Genomic DNA, 22,069 nt, shown 5'->3' with positions numbered 1-22,069 from the left:
AAAAAAAGGTACTGTATCTATTATTATATTATTGGGTTTAAGCATATATTATTCGGCCGACCATGTGTGAAGTACAAATGGCATCCTAGGTATAGGTACTTACACAAATATTTATGTCAAATTATTGCCATTCTCATTCGATTTTATCTATGAGTACACTCAATTTTTTCGATTTTTAGTCGTTGCTTACCTTTGCAATTTGCATATACATAAAATAAAAACGTTCATGTTTAAACTTTTGTCTAGTAAGTACCGTACCTAGTGTCGAACCGCTTTTTTTTTAGTCCTACGTCTATTATTACTATAGTGAAATACCATTAATTTTATGTTTTTAAATAATTATTTATACAAATTATTTATGAGTTTTTTTCATATCAATATTAACTTTTTTATCGTTTCAAATTGATTTAACCTCGATTTTCCAGCGAGTTGTTTTGGAAATCAACTGTGAAATATAATTAAGTATACTAAAAATTAATTACTATAAAATGTCTTATAAATATATAATAAACCCTATCATATAATTTAGGTACCGTTATGGAACTGAGGCATTAGCTTAGCATGAGCATTTTTTATTATTTATTAAGCTATACGCACATTATATATAAATATATTGTAATGATACGTTCTAAATTATTGAATTATTGATTTGAACTAACCAAATTAAATTAGTCGTCAAATTATATCGTCGGAACCTTGGAAACTTATTATGTTTCAGGGTACGGCTGTGCGCGACTCCTCGGCAGAAGCTGCCAACGGGATGACCGGGCGAAAATCACGGGGAGTATCGGGACCGTGGTGGGTTGCGGTGTGGTCCTCAGATTCTCTCTATTTTTCGCCCAGTGGCAATCCCCCCGGTCGCAGTCGATTCCGAAGCACCAATAGCTCTTTGCGCTCGTCCAGCCCAACACATTTATTTTATTTTAAACCTACTAAGTGTATTATGCGAACTTGGTTTTTTCAATATATTTTTATAACTAGATGTTTGGATTTGACTGCAAATTTCAGCTTCACGAGTCCAGTCACGATGAAAATATAAGTATAGATACATTGCCATACTTGTAATGATATACGCACACATCGTTGCATCAATTATATAAAACGTTATAGATAAATAAATAATGGCCAGACAGTTGCATGTTAAAATCGAAAATCTTCAGACCCCTATAAAACCATTGTCATCACAGACAAAAAGAGTCTACCTTTTTTAGCATCAAAATGTCCTTTATGTGTACAAATTTATAATTTTTCAGCACCTCTGTAGCAAAGCTTGTGCTGGGACACCAATTCTTAAAAATATAAATAAGAAAACAATATAAAAGAATAAAATATGATATAAATATCTCCCTCCCTAAATTTATCTAGGCTACCCCTTGCCCCCCCCCCTTGACCGCCCAACCACAAGAGAAAAAAAAATTTCTTACATTTATAATAAAGTACATATTTTTAATGTAAGTTTGTTGAAAATGACATCTAATGTTTAAGTGTGTAAATATTAAATAATATACCTATACCTATATGATATTTATCATCAATTAAAATGAAAACAAATAATGATGTGAAAACTTAGTATATACAACACTATCTTTACAATAAATAGTGTGTAAGCTCCCAGACCTATACTGAGCCTATGAATGCGAAAAAGACCACGGATTGGGACTTTTTTTGGCCCTACCAAATTTTCAAAGGCCACCAAAGGGCCACCCTAAGGGCTTAAATAAATTCCTGGCGCCGCCACTAGTCAATATATAATAACAAAATATTTTATGAAGTTGTCAGACATAATCTTAACCCAAGAAATGTATACGTGTTGCGTGTACATAAATAGGTATATATTATTACAACTTATAAGTTAGTTACTTATTAGTTAGTCAGAGAGTTTTCGACGCATATTATGCACAATTTTACTACGACTTAGAAATGATTAGATATTTTAATTTTAATTTTAAGCAAAGTATAAAGATATTAGTTATTTCGTTGTAATTCAAAAACGTTCTTCGGAAGGATTTAAGAATTGTAATAGGTATACTATAAATTGTACAACAAGTAATGACGCATATTTTTCAAAATATTGATATTAATTCCAAGCTATTACCTATTAGCTCAAAAGTTAATACCAATAATATGATATAATAGGGTGTGGTACAATCGGCCGACAGACATTTGGCTGACACGCAATAGGCCTTTTTGTTGGCATTCTGGAAATACTTTAAATGCAGCATTAATTGCAGCTTTTTCGAAATCTGTTATAATACATCTTGGTGAAACATCGAAACCGAAATCATCACAAATTGATATTAGGTCTTCGAATAAACGTTCGTAACAACATTGTTGTTTACTGGTCATTAAAACAAAGGGTTTTAAATGTACCATCCATAACCCAGTAATTGGCATTGACAAGTTTTGATATTTCATCTTTAGTAGAAAAAATATATATTTTGTGACCCTCAATATTACTTTCTTTTAGTAAAAATGTTTGACCATTAAAAGACTTACGTAAGTTAAGAGGAATATCTATTTGTGAAAGACTTGTTGGTTCTGGTGGTTTCTGATGTCTTCTACACCGTGAAATAATTTTTCGCGTTGCTTCAACTGATGGCATGTATGGCTGAGAATTGACGGGGATGCGACTCGTTGCTTCCTGTATTATTTGCGAAGGTTTATCTCTCGAAGACAAAGCTTTTGAAACAATATATTTTATGTTTTTCTTTACCAACAATCGGCATGGGTCAGGCCCATGGTTGTGAATTTGTGATTTAAAAAATAATTATCTTTAACAATATGATTACCATCAACAAGAATTGTTACTGCTCTTGCATTACAATATTCGTTATTACTATTATGCCGTTTACTATGTTTCCTCTTTTCACATTCCCAATAATATTTATTGTTACGGTTTTTATTTTTAATCATGATAAAATTGTCAATTAATAATTTTGTTCCAAAAATTTCAATTTTATATTCCATAATTATTTAATGCAAATACATAAATTAAATTAAACAACGACACAAAAATTAATGAAAAGACGTGACGTGGTTAACGAATCAACTGAAACAGTATTTGTGAACTTGCAATACCCACTGTAGATTATAGTTATATTTAGGTACAGGCTATAGGTATTAGGTATCGTTAAATTTCGATAAGTTATCGATAACAGTATGACAACAAAAGACAACACTACGTTATCGAATAATAATAGTTTATACTTAATTTATTTTAGTGTCGGCTTTTCGTAGTGTCGGCCTTTTGACCTTGTCGGCTAAAATACTTTCGGCTATCCGACTGTCGGCCTATATAGTCGTCGGCCGTTTGGATTCGGCCGGATGACCGTATCCCGATATAATAATAAAAGTATACAATATTATTATAATGAGTGCAATATTTTCGATAACAATTAAATGAACTTTAATAACAATATCATTAAATATACTTTTACTACTTTTAGGCTCGCAGACAGTCTTTACTCAGAATTGTATTCCGTATACACTATACATTGATATTCTTATAATTTAATTCAAATTTAACATATTCATTACAGTGATCCGAAACCTGTTGGACCCACAACCCACTTGTCCGCTTCGTTACAATGAAAATTTATATTACAATTTTGTGTTTTTTTTTTGTCATCAACATTTGGAGACTTGGGATACCTAGTTAAAATGATTTTCGACATCAGCATCTTTTTTAATAGAAAAGTGAATTTAGTTGGAGCATCCGGGGTAATTAATAAAATTCCCAGTAGTTTTTGAAAACGTCGGGAAAAAATTGGTTTATGATATTTTGTTGTAATTTAAAAACCGTAGACACTTGAAATGTTGACCTACTCGAATATTTTATAATTGTTTATACATGGTATACATATTCAAACTATGAGAAATTTCTCTAATTTTGTAAGATTGTTGCAAATTACTGTCGATAAAAACTCATAAAAAAATACTATATGTGGCATATTCAAGCTTTTAGACACGCGAGCAAAATAACTATGTCTAAAAAAACTAAAAAAACTTGGAAATATAAAACTATTGGTAGTTATTGTCTATTGGTAGCTTAAAATCTGTCTAAATATTTTGAAATTTTCTCTGTGAATAGAATAAGATTTTTTAAGTCACCAATCTAATTAATAAATAATAATATGTATGAAAAAAAAATATACAGACCAGGTTCTGCATTGCGTTCTATAACAATTTAGTACCTACCACTGTAATATTTAATATTTTTTTTTTGTATAGACATCACATACTTTTGACCGTTGATCGTTATATCTTACATAATACAGTTGTACACCTTATTAATTCTATGAACTTATGGAATTTTTTCAAATGAAACTTGCATGAAACGTATATGTTATGCAATCTTAAAAATACATGCAGTAATTGGGCTAAATGTCCGTAAATAATTTAAATAAATAAATGTTGAAAGGTTTAAATTAACAATTTAAAATCAATATCTCGTCCTTGAACCAAGTTTTCAAATCTATATATCTACACGTTATATAGGTGTACAATTAATAATGTATGTCTGTGTGTATATATATATATACTCAAATGTGTCAAATATTTTTTTAAAACACGGACCTCGTATGCGTAGTAAGTACGGTTGTCATGACACACGTATGTAAAACACATAGTAGGTATAATGTCCGCAATAAAAAGGGACATCCAAGATTGTCTCGTTGTTATATAGTTCAAAATACAACCGTGCTTAACAATTTTTTTAATGATTTCGGATGACTTGGCTTTGGGAAAAAGTAAGGAAGTCTTTCCTCAACAGGACTTTGACTTTTGCCGTAGTGCCTTGCGTTAGTAGATCTCCCATTAGAGATCATTTGCATTCAAAAAACGTAAGTAGATATTTTATTTCTTTAGATAATTAGATAATAATTTTTGTATTCCTAGCTATTTTATGAGTTACACCTACTGTACCCAATTGATACAGGTGTGAATCTAGGATTTTTTATGGTGGGTCCCATGGATACTAACTGCTCATATAATGTCCATTGGGTACTTTATCCTCAATTTATGAAAATAAAATAAAATATAATCTCGGGGCGAGTAAAATTCTTGAACAAAAGACATTGTAGAATATAATATAGTTCAGTATCAAACACATTTTTTTTGGCTAGAAAGAGACCTTCAAGAATAACATTAGAAAAAATGTTCATTGAATATACATTTTTATTGGTTCTTGATTAATATACAGTCAAAACTCTTTATAACGAATCTGAAGGGACCAAGAGATTTCTTTCGTTATAGAGAGTTTTCGTAATAGAGAAGGTTTAAAAAAAAACAAAATTTTAATTATTTATGTATAAAGGTATGTACCTATGTAATATTATATATCAAACACATCATTATTTTTACATTATTTTATATATATTTACGTATTATATTAAATTATTATTATTATTATTATACATACTTATTAAATATAATTTAATTTTTATACTATACATATTTATACCTTATTTAAAATAGTCTGTCATCTTTGTTTGGACTTTTTTATTCGGCATTATTGCCGATTATTTTTATAGTTTATATATGTAATAGATACGATAACACGTAAATTGTATTATGAAACATAAAATATTGTTTCGTTATTGAGAGTGACTAATACGTTATAGAGAATGAATTGTCTAATGGGTTATATAGCAAACCAACCATTATTATGTAATATTTACGTTATATAGAGTTTTTCGTTGTAAAGAGTTTCGTTATAAAGAGTTTTGACAGTACTCTAAAAATAATTAATTAAAATCATTCTATACATTTAAGCTGCTAGCTTTTGCTGTACACATTTATATTACTCCATTAGTCTTTTGAGTTTGATGATCACAAATAACTGAGGAACTTTTAATTATTCATATTTCATTAAATACTTCCATTTTTGAGCTGCATTTTGAAACTAAATTTTAAATGTTGTTACCTTACTTTTATGCACGGCTTTAAAGCTTCTAACAAATCATTTTACATTTTTGATATTCATCATCGTACTTAATAAATCTAGCTTAGAACTTGTAGCTGAATACTTATTTAAAGTCCATTTGTAAACAAATAAATTGGCCACATTTTCTGATGAAACTACTTCTTATAATAGGATAAATGATAAACAGTGAATTCTTTAATCACGAACTACAATATTGTGATATTATTGTTCAGTAAGTAGCTTTGATATTATATACCGCTGGACAATAATTTAAAAAAAAAAGGTAAATACAAAGAGCTGTGGATTCTTCATCCGTTCCCCTCCCCCATATAAATCCACCACCGAATTGATACGATGGATTTAATGTTATTAATAATTAAAATGTTCAGATTTATTAATAGGAAGTAGTTTGTTCTAAAAATGTAAATTTAACTTTTAGATAGAATCTTGTGAAGAAACAGAAGATCATTGGGGGGACCGCCTTAGTCCATGCCCTTTTTGCGGTCATGAAGATAGCCCGATTTTAGCCAGAAGTCAAAGATCATGCAGCGATCCTACAGTATCTGGATATTCTAGACTCCCTCCAATTGTAAGTTCTTATAAATATTTTAATGTAAATCTAATAAACTGGATAGCCACATATTCAATTTAATTCAAATTGTTCTTTAAAAATCTCTTAAGAGTAAGGACAAAAGCATTAACGTTTTTCGAAAATGTTGTATATTATATAATGACTAAAAAATTACATAAAAAATATTTTCATAAACGTTAATACTTTTTAGTTTTTATGTAGCTTTACGAATGCAATATCAAAATAACCAACCTGTATATTTTTTAATAAGCTCTTCATTCTTGTAACATAGTTTAATACAATTATTGTTATAATATTTAATGTACATGATCAGCTTATAGTATTATATAAGAAGAATTGAAGTATATAGATACCATAAATTCTATTTTCAGAGTAATTCAAACCAGTTTCTTACATATAGACCAACCATACCTAATATTAATAATCAAAATCCAATTGATCAGAGCTGTAGAAACATTCAAAAAAATCTCCAAATAGAATCTAAACCTCAATATCCAACTAGACACGAAACAAGAGAAGAATTTTTGTGAGTTTAATTTTTTTTTCATTTGTTAATCCAAAGCAATTTATTGATAGGTACGTCAGTATACTAGCTGAAAGTGTTAATGTAGAACATTAAATCTATTTATGTATATGATACCTACTGAATGAAAACATTATACTTTAGACAAGAAGTACGAAAAGCTCATAAAAATGAAAATTATATGACCGTTCAGCGTTTTTATACGAGGTTGTTCGATTCATTTAGCGAGATCTGTGCACTTTTTAAGGTAGGTATCTATTATCTTTATTTATATTATACATTTATAGGATTTAAAGTGATTTTTTTACTGTGCCTATTTATAATTTTCAGATTAATCCAAATCAATCTGGAGCTAAACTAGATGACCCTGATCTTCATTTAGAATTTGTCTACGCTATAAATGATGCCCTCAAAGACTTGGTATTATATCTAATTAAAGCCTTTAGGTCAATAGTTCAATCTTCAAATTGTAAATTATTTAATTATTACAGTCAAGTGGAATACATAAAACAGTTTTAAAGTCCATTATAAATGCATTGCTAGAAAAGAATAAAAAGTGAGAATTTACATACCTATACTGTATTATAAATAAATATATAGTATCACATATTCACATACCTCCATAGTTATTATATATTATAAAAGCGCCTCTCTTATCATTTTTATACCCACAGTTCTTGTTAAAATAATTTATATTTTATGAAAATAGCTAATTATGAAATAAAAAAGAATAGTTCTTTGTGTTAAATCAATATGCACGTAGGTATGCCTAATTATTACCTATCATAAACGGAGTCCGATAAACATATGTTGAGTGGCTGAAGCCTTGGCTCTATTTTCTAAAAAGCTATTTTTTATTCAAATGAATAAAATATATCTTACATTTTTAATATTAAAATTAACTGTGGTGTGCCAATTTTATATTAGAGGTGGCTTAACCCTCCTGTGCCTTTCTAGCTTCACCAATAATGTTTATCTATTGTATAATAAATATGTTGATACAAATCTGTTTTTAAATTTGTATTTACTTTAATATTAAATAAAATATGTACTTATTTTTGTTCAGTCTTTATGAGAAAGATGAAGTTAGAGCTTTATTTGTATTACTACAATGTCCAGTTTTTGGAACTCAATCAAGTGCTCCAATATTTGCACATTTATTAAACTATATTGCTCAATTAAGCAAAGATGATCACCAACTATTGGTACATTGGTTCAGAATGTAAGTATCTTTTTCTCAATCTATACCTACTTAAAATTTTAATTAAATCTTAATATTAGGATTAAAAAAATAGTATTAAAATGTGGTCAATTATTTATTTATTTTTTTATAAATAATCAAAATAGTCGTTTTCCTTAATTATAAACATCAGTTGTATCATTTTATACTAGTGGCAATGATGGCATTTTTGTATCTTGTTGCTTCTTATTGGATTGTGTCATTTGGTCACCAACGTAAATACTCTCTGTTATTATTTTTATTAATTGTTTCCTCATTTCAGGGTTCTTCTCAATTTGCTTGGCAATAGCGTCTACATCCATTTTAATTTGTTTTGGCTCTTCGTTGCTCCTTCCCCCTTGTGGGAATCCTGAGAATTGTTGTTGAAACTGCTGGTTATCATGATATTGTTGGTTGCCATTTAATTGTTGTGTATATGGCAGGAACTTATCGTACATAATCTGTTCTGCAGCTTTAGCTTGTGAACTTTCTTTTATACTTCTGTAAGGTCCATTATTACCAGTATTGAAAGTTGCAATCTGTTGCCCATAAGGTGTTCCACGACTTATTGATCCTAATTCATTATATGACGGCAATGACGAATAGCTAAATGGAGAAGTCGGAGTAGAGTAGCCGATTGAACCGGGAGCGGCGTATTTGTAAAAATCTTGAGCGGAGGACATTGGAGGGTAACGGTTTGGAGTTGAAACACGTAATTTAGAGTAATTCAATAAATCCGGTGTAGATATACCTGATGAATAAACCGGTTCATAAGGTATTACACTATTCCTGGACGTTACTGATTTGTACTGTCCACTTGGTTGTGGAACGTTGACTCCTGGCCCATATGTATTAGGAAACGATGATCCCATAAAACCGTATGAAGAGCCAATCTCTGGTTCACAAATGCTGTGACCATTACTGACATGCTGTTCATATTCATCAGCTAAATGAATGGTTGCCGCATGAGACATTGGTTGACGAATAAAATGTTTAGTGGGCTTATGGTAGATGGGTTGGTTAACAATGTGTTTTTGATATCCGTGGTAAGATGGACCGAGACCAATATGTTCAGTGAAAAGTGGTTTATGTATGACTTGTTGGACTTCCGAGAAAACGGGTTTGTTCACAATTTCTTGTACTTCTGTAATTATTGGTTTGTGAATAACTTCTTGTAATTCTGTTACAACGGGCTTATGGATTACTTGTTGGGCAATGCCACCTTGACAAGGTATAGAACTAGAATAAGATGTTGGAACAACTGAGTTTGAACCCCATAGTTCTGATGACCCATATGATCCAGACAGTCCATAATTTGATCCTGATAATCCATTTGACCCTGAATATCCATATGATCCCGGCCTTAACCCGTATGACATAAATGGATATGAAGAAGATACTAATCCCGGAGATTCTAATGGACCATACGATCCTTCCAAAGGATACGCAGAACCAACTGATCTGTATTGCTCATTATCCGAGTTTACTGGATAACTTGAGTCAGCTTTATGAATGCTAGTTAATTGAGATGAGTACGCAGATGGATTAACCTGGTTGGTGGTAGAATCATATGAAAGTCTGAAAATATTTTTAAATATAATTAATAATGAATTTAACTAAAAATAATTAGGAATTCTATAGGTACCTATAAATTATAATATAATATACATAATATATATTTAATATTTATACATACTACAAAAGTGGTGTATTATAGATGATAACTATAGGCAAGGATAGGCAATTAAGATACTTAAAAATCAGTGAGGTATCGCCATGGTAGGTACTAGATACGTCTTGTCTATGGAGTATACCGATACTAGATATCTAGTAGATTTTTAGATATTATCTACTCAATACATTAAAAGTATTTAGATAGATGGGTACTCATTATTCAATAGTCTATACATTAATTAGTAATGGTTTTTTAAAATTTACATTTGTAAACATTTTATATATTTAAATACATAGTTAATATAGATTACAGATTACAGTAAATAACTTAAAAGTAATAATAAAATATTCTACAACACAATTAATAATTATTACTTATGTAGGTATATAAATGTTTAGATAGTTAGCATAAATTACAGACAATAACTTAACTACTAGTCTTATACTAGTATTAGTAAGTACCTACCTACTATACTTACCACTTCTATTATACCATTATTATATAACTATTTTACCACATTACCACTGCAGAACATATATATATATTGAATTATGGCAATTTTGGTATGTTATTAATGTATAATAATGATGATCAGGTTTATTCATTTATTTGATTGTGTATGCCTATAACTTATTTCCTTTTAAAAATATGATCAGACAATTTGTTGTTTTTATGATTATTATTTATTTATAAATCCCGCAGACGAAAACATACGTTCGACAGGTGCCGAAGAGCACAATCTGGTGTAGAAAGGTATAAAAAAGTTGTTTATTAATAGGATGATTACCGATTAAGTACTCACTTAAATTTAAACATATATTTTTATCAACCGCGATTAAATACCTCCTATACCTTTATAGTAGGGTACTAGGGTGGCCATACGACCCTAACCTGAGTATAATATCAAATTAATGTTTCAAAGTATCGCTTTAATGTATCAAGTATCTTTCGATAACATTTTTTTTTTAAATACTCGATACTTCTTATAACTGTATCGGTATACAAGATGCAAGAAACGTATTTAAGATATTTTTTTATTTATCGAAGATACCTAACACTGACTATATATATATTATATATATATATATTTAATGTAATAATATGTACTTATTAATTATTATAAATTAGTATAACCAAACTCAATTAAGAAATGTATAATATATATTTATATTGAAATTCCTAATATCCAAATATCTCTAATTGAGTTTTGTTCAAATAATTAATACCATCGAGTATAATATGCATTATATTATATACTCAATGTTAATACTTATATTTTGTAACTATATTATATTTTTCTTGCTTCTTTTCGGAAGATATGATATTGTTAGTGTTTATTATATTTAATGTAGGTACACCATATAATATGGTAATATGAGCGTATATGTGTATTACCGCATAAATTATATATATATCGTATAATTATATGAACAAATAGTGGGCAGCTGAAGAACTAAGCCCCCTCCTAACAGTTAAAACCCCACCAAAAACCTGAAGATTTTACACCTCATAGGAATATATAAGAAATATGAACAATTATTCTCATATCTACATAAACATCAACCCCCCCCCCTACCATAAAATAAAAATCTCAAACACACTTTGTGCCTATGCACAAAAAAAATTATTAATAAAATAAATGTCCACTATATTCCAAAAATCAAGTAAATAGAGACTTTATAAAATAAAAGTAGATAATATATTATGTAACTATTTTCTAAATGAACAAATTGTTAAATACTATAAGTGCAGTTATTTAATATATAATGTCAATGTATTAATTTTATACTAAAATTTATACATTTTAATGATTATAATTTTACCTATACACTGCGACATTTACGTACCAAATATAACTAAATCAAATTTATTAAATTTTATGTTTAGTAATAATTACCTTTGTTTGTCATCTGCAGATTTTGTTTCGTCAGTTTTTGATTCATTATTCTCGTTTGATTCGGGAGAAGCCTGAACTATTGGAGATATTTTATCATCACGCTCTACTCTGTGGTACGAAATTACAGTCTCGTTTTTGGTGCTAGATAGTTGTTCTGATTTTTTGGCTTCATCCATTGGTTTGGCTATTGCCACGGCCCAAACTAAAGCAAAACACAATAAAAATTTCATGATGACACTTTAAACTAATTTACTGTCTAATTGTATGTCAAATGTCAGACTGTGTCAGAAATGAATGATAGGTAATATTAATAGTCTACGTAGGGATATAAGTAGGCATTCGGTAAAATGCGTTGTCAGCAATATTATGCAATGCGGTAGTGAAGAAATGGTGTATACAATATTGGTGTTTAGGTATTTAAAATTATAAAATTGATAAATGAAAATAAAATTATAGCTGTCGTGGAAAATAATAAATACATAGATTCAATGTGTTATTAAAAATGTATACTTTTGAATGACCTTAATAAGGCTTAAGTCTATATTTAGAGATACGTATAATATATTATATAGGAAAAGTATGCACCTATATAATATATATGTTTATTTAGTATATCATACATGAATATGAGTGTTATTTTCCATTCTAATAATTGAAGATTACTATATACGTATATTGGATTTTTTCATAAATATGGCATAGTGCATGTTTAATTTAAAATGTTATGTTCAAGCTACAAATAAAAATTTAATTTTGGTTTTTCAATGGGTCAGAGTTATTTATTTTTAAATCTACAAATTGCTTATGTATTTTTAAAATATTCTTTAAAAACAAAAAATACATAATAATTTAATTAAATTCATGAAATGTGATTCAATTGAAGTACCAGATAATATAAGCGTGCATTTATTTTATTAAGCAATGTATATACTATATTTTGATTCAACCTCCTAACAAAATTTTTTTTTTAATAATACCTACATAAGATTTGTTTCAGCTAATTTATTGAATTTTTATGTTCAAGATTGGAACTGGACAAATTAAGGTCATTAATACGATATATTATGCAATTTATAACATTACGGCAATTTTCTCCAAATGACAAGTCTCTACCACCTTTAGGAAAGACTCTTTGGTGGATACCATCAGCGACAAAAAATTTAGCATTGATAAGTAAGTTTGATTCGCGCTTATCCGAAGTTTTACTGACAATTAAAAATAATAATTGATAAACCATAAAAATATTTAATTAATTACTTCACAATATTTAGAGTTACTTGAAATGTATTCCAGGTGCAGCCAACAAACTAGGACCCGAACTATTACATTTTACTGAATTATATAATTCTGCTTTGGATCACATTGATCTAATGCGTGATTATTACAATTGGCAAAGTTTTGGACCGTACGAATGTTTTTCTTATTGCCAATATCCATTTATTCTGAGCATTGTTGCAAAGAGGATCATACTTACTAAAGATTCAGAACAGCAAATGATTTTAAATGCTAGAAAATCATTGGTATCTAAGGTTGCAAGAAGGCAGACGCCTAATATCGATATATTCTTTTTAAATATAAACGTCAGAAGATCACATTTGGTACAGGATTCATTAAATGAGGTAAAAACAAGTACAATATGTGTATCATTAAAATACTAAACTCTTCTCGTACAAATCTCGATAAAATATTATCCATCTCTATTCCTTTTTTAAAAATCTTTCCAGTTGCCATTTTGAGGAAACACCCCCTTGTATCATAGTCATGCCTCATAAGCTCTGTAAAAATTAAAAACTAAAAATATAACTATTTAACAGTAAATGTAATCATGCTCATACCATATAATATTATGTAATGTAGGTATAAAATATTCACTTTATTCATTGACAAAAATTAAAGTTATTAAAATGTTTCAACTATTGTTTGTTTTCAAATGCTTTTTGTAAATAGTAAAAGAGTGCAAATTCGTAATCATTTAAGATCTTGACTCCTATAATAAATAAAGAGTTTGTTTAACTAAACATTTTAAGCTGAATATATATTATGATGACCTATACTATACGCTTACTCCTATTGCTGCAATTATTATTTTTTTTACGTTTTTATTTTGTTTCGGTTGTTTAAACTTGTATTTCCGACGTAGGTATGTCCGTATCTATATGTTGCAAATTACCAGAGTCCGGAAAATAATCAAAGTATGTTCTTTCCTTGTTAAAAAAAATTGCTTCATGCGCCTTGTTTAGCCTTGAAATAATTATTATTAATTATAATTTTATATTTTTTACCACAATTTATTTTAAGAGTATCTATTTATAATATATGGTCTAAGTACTAAATAGTACCCCAAATTATAAAAAAAGGTAAATGGGTATAAACTATAAGTAATTAACAATCACCAACTTTTAAATAAATACAACATACAACCTCATTTGATATTAATTATATTTCTGGGTCAAAGCAGAGGAAATCTTTAATTGCACTGCAGACGGCATTCTTTGCAGTAATTTGTATTAAATATACCATTGTCTATTTTTTTTTTATCCAAAAAAATCACTAGTAAGTACCTGTAAAAACAAATTCGTTGTCACGTAAGGTTGCCCTAAAATGGCAAGAAAAACTTGATATCTTATAAAAAATGTATGTATAAGAAATGCAACTTTTTTAAGAAATAATATAAAATCCAGTACCTACTTTTAATATATATAATAACATAAAATATTTAAATACTTCTTTGGACCTTTGGTTGAACAATTTAACTTATAAATAAGCTTAAAAATAAACTTAATGAAAATTAAAGTAAATATTCAATCATAATAAAAACAAGTAGGTAATTGAAAAAATAAATAACTTCCTTAGTGACAAGACACTTTTGGGTTTTTTTCAATGTTACTGATGATCTAAAACGAAATATAATTTTTATACTTTCTATTGAATAATTAATATTCTTTTGAACTAGATACGCTCAAAAATATAAAAATTTACAGACCTTATACAGTGGAACCTCTATAACTCGAATCGGTGGGGGACGAAAAAAAATTCGAGTTGTCGAAAATTCGACTTACGGAAAACCTCGATAACTCGAATCCTTCATACATTATACATTTATTAGTAAATATGTACATGAATAAATGAAATTATAAAATGAAGTACCTACATATTTGTATTTTCATTTCACTTCATTTCAAATGAAAATACAAATAGTTACTTCATTTTATAATTTTATTTATTCATGTATATATTTACTAATAAATGTATAATGTATGTAGGTATGAATATTGTATTAAAATTTAAAAAAAAAGTATTCTATAAAAAAGTAATAAATATGTATGTCGTATGTATAAATTGTATGTAAAAAAGAAAATACAATGTAATAATAAATAAAGTTGAACTATTTTTTAAAGAAATCAGATATTTTTTAGTGTTTTTTATTGTTTGACCTATCTGTAAAGTTTTCAATAACGTTTAGCGCGGAGAATATCTCATCTCCAATTTAATATGTACATATATTATTATATAAATTCGACTAAAAATATTTCGACTCAGAGAAATTCGAGTTAGTGAAATTCGAATTATTGAGAAAATATATCACACATATCATATATTGTAAAGCCTGGGCCAAGCCATTGCTTTGAATTATTAAGAATTCGACTTATAGAGGTTCGAGTTATCGAGGTTCCACTGCATTTTGATATGCTTCATACTAATCCAGAACACTTTTTATGGTAATTGCCAAATGGAAATACGTTTTAAGATTTAAAAAAAAATGTCCATTTGGAGAGAAAACACATCTGATATAATAATTATGAGAATATATAGTATCACAAATACATAACAATAACGAACATTTTAATCCAAGAACGGTTCGCTTAATACCAATATTCGGTAGTAGACATATACAATTATTTGATAAAAAAAATTAGACTATTTCAAATCACGCCGAAATTTCAAGATACCCAGGTCCCAGAAATCAGGATGACTGTATCAAAGTACAGACATGTTGGTTTGTTATTTAATTTTTTAACTTATTGAATGCTTCCAAAACTATTTTGTCTATACATAAAAAATTAACAAGAAGAAATCAAGAAAGTAAAAAGCTATTGATAAATGATTATAACAAAATTAATTGATTTTTTGTTAAAATGGATCTAGTGATTATATTATACCTACTTGTTGTGGACGTAGTAATCATATTTTACAAGCCACTAATCAAGGATAATATCGAACTTCCTATTTATATTTCAGCTAAATTATTAAATTTTATTTTTTAGTTTAAGTAATAGGTGGATCGCGATGCATACTTTTTGAGATAATTAGTGTACCCTCCTAAATAGATCACCCTGTATATATAAAAGAACATATTTAATACAAAAACTGTTAATTATTATTAACTTATTATAAGTATAGGTATACTTAAATAATGGCTCTGTTTCAGATTGCTTTCAAACAGAAAGACTTAAAGAAAAAGTTAAAAGTGACATTCGCCGGTGAACCAGGGCTGGACATGGGTGGTCTGACAAAGGAATGGTTTTTACTTCTGATTCGCGAGATATTTCATGCCGAATACGGCATGTTCGTGTATTACTCGCACTCTCGATGCTACTGGTTCAGCACCGGGCAAACAGACCATACGAACCTCCGCGAATACAATCTCATTGGTGTGCTGATGGGCCTAGCAGTGTATAACTCCATTATACTGGACCTGAGTTTTCCAGGAATTTGCTACAGGAAACTTTTATCACCACCAGTCGTGCCTGCCATCAACGACGATCGCGTGGGTGTCGTCGAAAATCCCACGTTAGACGACTTGAACGAAATCATGCCAGTTAGTTAATAATATATTATGTAACCACTATAACCACTACAATACACATATTTTATTACAAATTAAAATGTTTTGTGAAGACTCTTAAATTCTTAATTCTAAATTATACGAACAATAATGGGCCAAGGAGAAGCTTAATGGACTGATCTTAATAAATATCATAAACAAATCTCAAAAAATAAATTCTTCAAGTTTTTCCGAAAAAAACTTCTAGGCGTCTTCAGTTATTGGACAAAATGATCATTAAGAAATCTAAAAATTCGCGCACTGCTGTATAGTAGATTTGGATTTTAAAGTGTACTTCGTCAATCATCATTAATCATTAGAGCCTATATAAATGTTTGTAATAAATAAATTATAATGTGTTACATTAGTTAAATTTAAAAAAAATTGTAACTCATCTTAGTATCGACATAAAGCGATGTACCGTGAAACAGCTAGTGCATGGTATTAATATCATAAAATTGGCTTAAATATTTTAAAAATGTAATTGTGCATAGAAAATAAAAATATATATACCTATAAGTACCCAATGGAAAAACGTTTAATACACGATCAAATATTTTTTAAATTACAACAAAAACTTAAATCTTTATAGAGAAAATTAACGTTGTTTTTCGTTTAAATATACGGTTGTATAAATTGTGCTTATATATATTCTATAATTTTAAATATTGTAAGACCCACTTACAAGGAACCTTGAATTACCTTTTCCAGTTTTTTGGGCTGAAAAAAAGCTCCCTCCGGCCCTCCCGTCAAAATCAAAATTCCTGGATATATACCTAAAAATAAATTCTATGTATAAACGAAAAATGTATAATAAGACATCTTTTTAATATTTTTGTTTAACTATAGCATACATTTTAACCCAATATACCTATCAAATGATAAGTGACTGTAGGCTTATATTATGAACTATAGTACTCAGCTAGAGCCCTGTGGTCTACTTCGTTTTTCTTAATAACTGCCTATATCTTATTCAGTGTTATACGTAGTACGTACCTACTACGTTATTTAATATACTTATCATCTATCCTAAATACCGACGTTTAATTTTAGGACGTAGCCAGTGGCTTAAAACATCTACTAGAATACGAGGGAAATGTTGAAGAAGATATGGGACTTACATTCCAGGTATCTACCTGCCTACCTATTTATTATTTATAGTTATTAATTATTATATTCATTCTTAAACTTTTCAAATTGTATGATTTAAGTAAAAAACAAATAACAATATTGTAGGTATTTAATTTACATATTTTTTAAGTCTAAAATAATTTTAAGTAGATGTTAAATGAAGTCTCTCTGCTGTATAGCAGAAACATCACCGTAATGGATATGTTAAATTAGAATTCAATGATAAATTATTGCACATTAAAAATTCAAAAATGATCTATATTTCTTAGGATATATTTTATTAAATATTTAAAACGCTGTTAGTAATTAAGTTGAAGATCGTTGCATTTTTTCAATTATAAAAAGTATCTTAAAAATACAAATGCAGCTCAGCTCATCATATTATATATGAACTTTAAATACGTATAACTCAATACTTATAACTTATAAGTTATAACTAGAGGTCGGATTTTTATGATTTTACATATTTGTTTCTAGTCTTGAGTAGTCTATATAGTTAAATGGGAGTGAGAAATCTTCACGAATCATGAAACACAGAATTCACAGGAAAAAATTTATTTTGCATAAAAAAGCATATTTTATGGGTTAGAAAATATTTAACACGTTTGAGAATATTTGAGAATATTTTTGTAATATCTGGCATATAATGAACATATTTCCCGTATATTAGCACTTTGATAAATAAAATGTTCACTAAATGATTTATGTCTGGGTTTTAATAAAAAGGTATTCCATATCGATTGCGATAGCACATCGGTTATTTCGTTAGCCGTCACGACTATCCAATATCCATTGAACATATATAGTTATTAATTGTTATTGTAAAATAAATTTAATTAAATATATTTAAAACCAAATTAATAAAAAATAAATTTAAACGGAATTTTTTTTTTAATATTAAAAGAATATTTTGCATATTTAAGGACATAAAACATCATATATCTGGTATTTTAAAGGAATATTAAGAGAATCTATTGCCTATTTTATGTTACATAAAAATATCATATTTTAAGGATTTTAAGAGAATATAAATCCGACCTCTAGTTATAACCAAATAAATATTCATTAGAAAATTCAATTTTTATTTTTGTGGTTTCTGAATATAAGATAGGATTAAAAGAATCGAGGATAATAGTAAATTATTTTTAACTAGTTGTACAAATAGTGACAATTCGTTGTAATAATCTCACTATCGCACTATTCGCACTAATCGCATAATAGATTAATAGCTAAAGATTTATTGTCCACCATAAAGTAATATATTTTATTACAACCATATATATTACAGTGGTGGTTTTTGGATTTTTTTCTGAGGGTAGGTCCTTTGGCATAATTTTATAATATATTGTACATAAAAAATAAGTACCTATCCATTAATAATTTATTAATTTAATTTTAGTTGACTTACACTAGGGAGAAAAAAATATTAGGTACTTATACATATTTACTAACATAACTGTACTATGATTTACTTAATCTATTCATCAAAAATCATTATTTTATTCGGAACCTAGGGGCCCCCTTCCTCCCCCTCCTGGCCCCTTACTGTAAAACCACCACTTTTATATTTAAGACCTTACTCCTTATTAATTATAACTTATAATAACTTACAATAACTTATAGCTGGTAAAGAATATAAATTTTATATTATAGAATATTAATATTATAAAATTATATATTGGTACACAGGAATACACGATAGCATGTACCTAATTAGTAAATATATGTTTATAAATAGGTATCATTAGAGGAACACAGGACACCTAAAACGCACAAACTAAAACCAAACGGAGAAAATATACCAGTTACGAATGAAAGTCGTGAAGAGTATGTAAACTTGTACTTGAATTGGGTACTGAATTTATCCATTTCTGAACAGTTCCGAGCATTTTACTTCGGATTTCACAGCGTATGCGCCTCCAACGCTTTAATTGCAAGTGCTTCAGTCGTAATAATATTATTCTACATTTCTATTATTTGATTCCTGTAAAATGTGTTTTCAACTGTCTTGATAATGGGAAATAATTATATTATAATCATACAATATTATTATTGCGCAGATGCTGAGACCAGAAGAAGTCGAATTGTTGGTCTGCGGCACAGACGCTTTAGATTTGCACGAACTACGCAAAGCCACCGAATACGATGGATATCGACCGGACGACAACACTATTTGGTGAGTAACATGGTAAGCGGTAGGTACCAGGTGGCTGGTACCTACTACCTATACTACCTACTACAGAATACATATATGAAGTAGGTATGCACGATTTTTAGTCTTTCCGAAATTCAAATTTTAAATTTATAACCAATTATATTGTATATTTTTCTTTTCATTTATATATATATATAGCGTCTTTTGGAATGTAATCGAATCGTTATCGGACGATCAAAAGCGTAAATTTTTACTGTTCGTCACTGGAAGCGACCGTGTGCCAGTTGGTGGTATGGGAGACATGAATTTCAAAATAACTAGGGGCCCCAACAGATCTGATTACCTGCCCGAAGCGCATACATGTTTTAATCAGTTGGTGTTGCCCCAATATTCAGATCACGATCGACTTAAGGAGAAACTGGTGACGGCCATACTAAACGCTGAAGGATTTGGAATGGAATAATAATAATATATAGTATAGGTACTATTACTTACTGTCAATTAGTTATTACTTATTAGTATACCTAAATAGGTGTATTGTGTATAGTGGTATATTGGTATATACACCAAAATATACATAGTTAAAATTAAGTTTCAATCGATATTGTTTTCGATTACAATATAGTTTGTATCGATGAAATAGCTAGGAATAATAGGTGCTATATTTATAAATTATTTTTCCACTGAGCCCCTTTTACTAGGGGTACAAAAGTATAATTTACCTGTAAGCCCCTGAGTGGCAGCTATTAAATATAGAGGAACTTCCTACTACCTATATGTTATAATTGTCTATTTATGCAAATACATATATGTGCTTGCTAATTATTTCATTAGTTCAATCAACAAATATAGTACATCTCTATACTTTATAACAGTCTTGAAATAAATCATTCGAACATTATTCTTCGAATTGTAAACAACTAACGTTTGTATTTATGTGAATTATTTACTAAACATTCAACTGTTTATACAGACATACTGCTGTTGTTGACAAGTTAAATATGAGGTGAATAATGTGTGAACATTGAGTGATAATAATGTATCGCCTAAGAAAAATTAAGATCATTTACTTTTTTCAATTTTGTATGAATAAATTGTATTTAATATCTATACATAATAATACACTAGTACAATTATAGTACCATAGAGCACGACAAGTACCTGGCCAACCCATCTAGTCAGTAAATACCTTAAAACCAAAAAGTATAAGTTAATAATTAGTCTTGGGCTGTGATTTTAATGCCTTAAGAAATGTCAAAAATGGCTTTAAAAACTTTCAAAAATGACTTGAAAAACTGCAAAAAATGCATCATAAAAAATACTTTTAATGTATTTGATAAGAGTTGAATAATTTGAAAAATATATAACATGTGCATTTTTATTTTTCAATAGTATTTGGCACATTAATTATTAATGGTATAAGTACCTATTTTAACATACATTTAAAATAAAGCAGGTAAGTAGATATCGCTCTCCTGTACATTAGGTGTCTAGAAAATCGCTGTAATGGATGTTATTAAATTTGAATTCAATGATATAATATCATTGTATTCGAAAAACGATTCTGAGTCGAGACGGTACTTATGTCAGTCTAGGAAATGTTATTTTGTTATTACTAATTACTAACCATTAATAGGTACAGTAACCGGTAAGTTGAATTAGTGTTATTCATAATATTATTCTTAAGTTATCAGTGATGCTAGAAAAATATTATGTACCTATACGGCTATACATTTGTAAAATTGGGCTGTTTTGGGAACCAAATTACAACAAAATGACTTAAATCGTTATTCTTTGTGTTGATATGTTATCTCGTCTACATTTGATCTTTAAATAACCTTAACAAAATCTGTGTTTATGTTTATTTTTAGATTTATTTGTTACAGAATTAATTACTTACATAGAATCTTGTTTTAAATTTTTCAATCCTTAGCAATAAAAGTTTTAACATTTAATACATTTTGAACTTCAAAATCATTTTTTAATTTTCAGTTTCATAAAATATGTTGTCAAAATTTGAACTTTACGCGCTTACAAAAAAAAATCGTGCCTGTGTATTTTCAATATTTTTCAATCGCTATTGTAAGTTGTAACTGGTGAAAATTTTTGTTTTATGAAAAGTAGACAAA

General features: G+C 28.5%; 2 protein-coding genes across 2 annotated transcripts; one reads left to right on the top strand and one right to left on the bottom strand.

Annotated features, from left to right (window-relative positions):
* The first annotated feature begins 4,596 nt into the window (after positions 1-4,596).
* On the top strand, positions 4,597-21,202 carry LOC111033966 (probable E3 ubiquitin-protein ligase HECTD2). The gene is made up of 14 exons (XM_022314948.1): positions 4,597-4,841; positions 6,363-6,512; positions 6,887-7,041; positions 7,183-7,285; positions 7,369-7,458; positions 7,530-7,594; positions 8,105-8,260; positions 12,854-13,002; positions 13,123-13,448; positions 16,259-16,648; positions 17,708-17,782; positions 19,524-19,718; positions 19,846-19,961; positions 20,139-21,202. Exons 1-14 carry the CDS (start codon positions 4,728-4,730, stop codon positions 20,401-20,403), a joined length of 2,349 nt encoding a protein of 782 aa, XP_022170640.1. The 5' UTR covers positions 4,597-4,727; the 3' UTR covers positions 20,404-21,202.
* Positions 8,354-12,285, bottom strand: LOC111033967. The gene is made up of 2 exons (XM_022314949.1): positions 11,830-12,285; positions 8,354-9,835 (listed from the first exon to the last, which is right to left on the bottom strand). Exons 1-2 carry the CDS (start codon positions 12,057-12,059, stop codon positions 8,422-8,424), a joined length of 1,644 nt encoding a protein of 547 aa, XP_022170641.1. The 5' UTR covers positions 12,060-12,285; the 3' UTR covers positions 8,354-8,421.
* Positions 21,203-22,069: the final 867 nt, after the last annotated feature.

This window comes from Myzus persicae, unplaced genomic scaffold (assembly GCF_001856785.1).
Source record: "Myzus persicae strain clone G006 unplaced genomic scaffold, MPER_G0061.0, whole genome shotgun sequence".
Taxonomy (NCBI): Eukaryota; Metazoa; Arthropoda; class Insecta; order Hemiptera; family Aphididae; genus Myzus; species Myzus persicae.
Note: the sequence above shows the minus strand (reverse complement) of the source record. Positions and strands in the feature narration are given on the sequence as shown.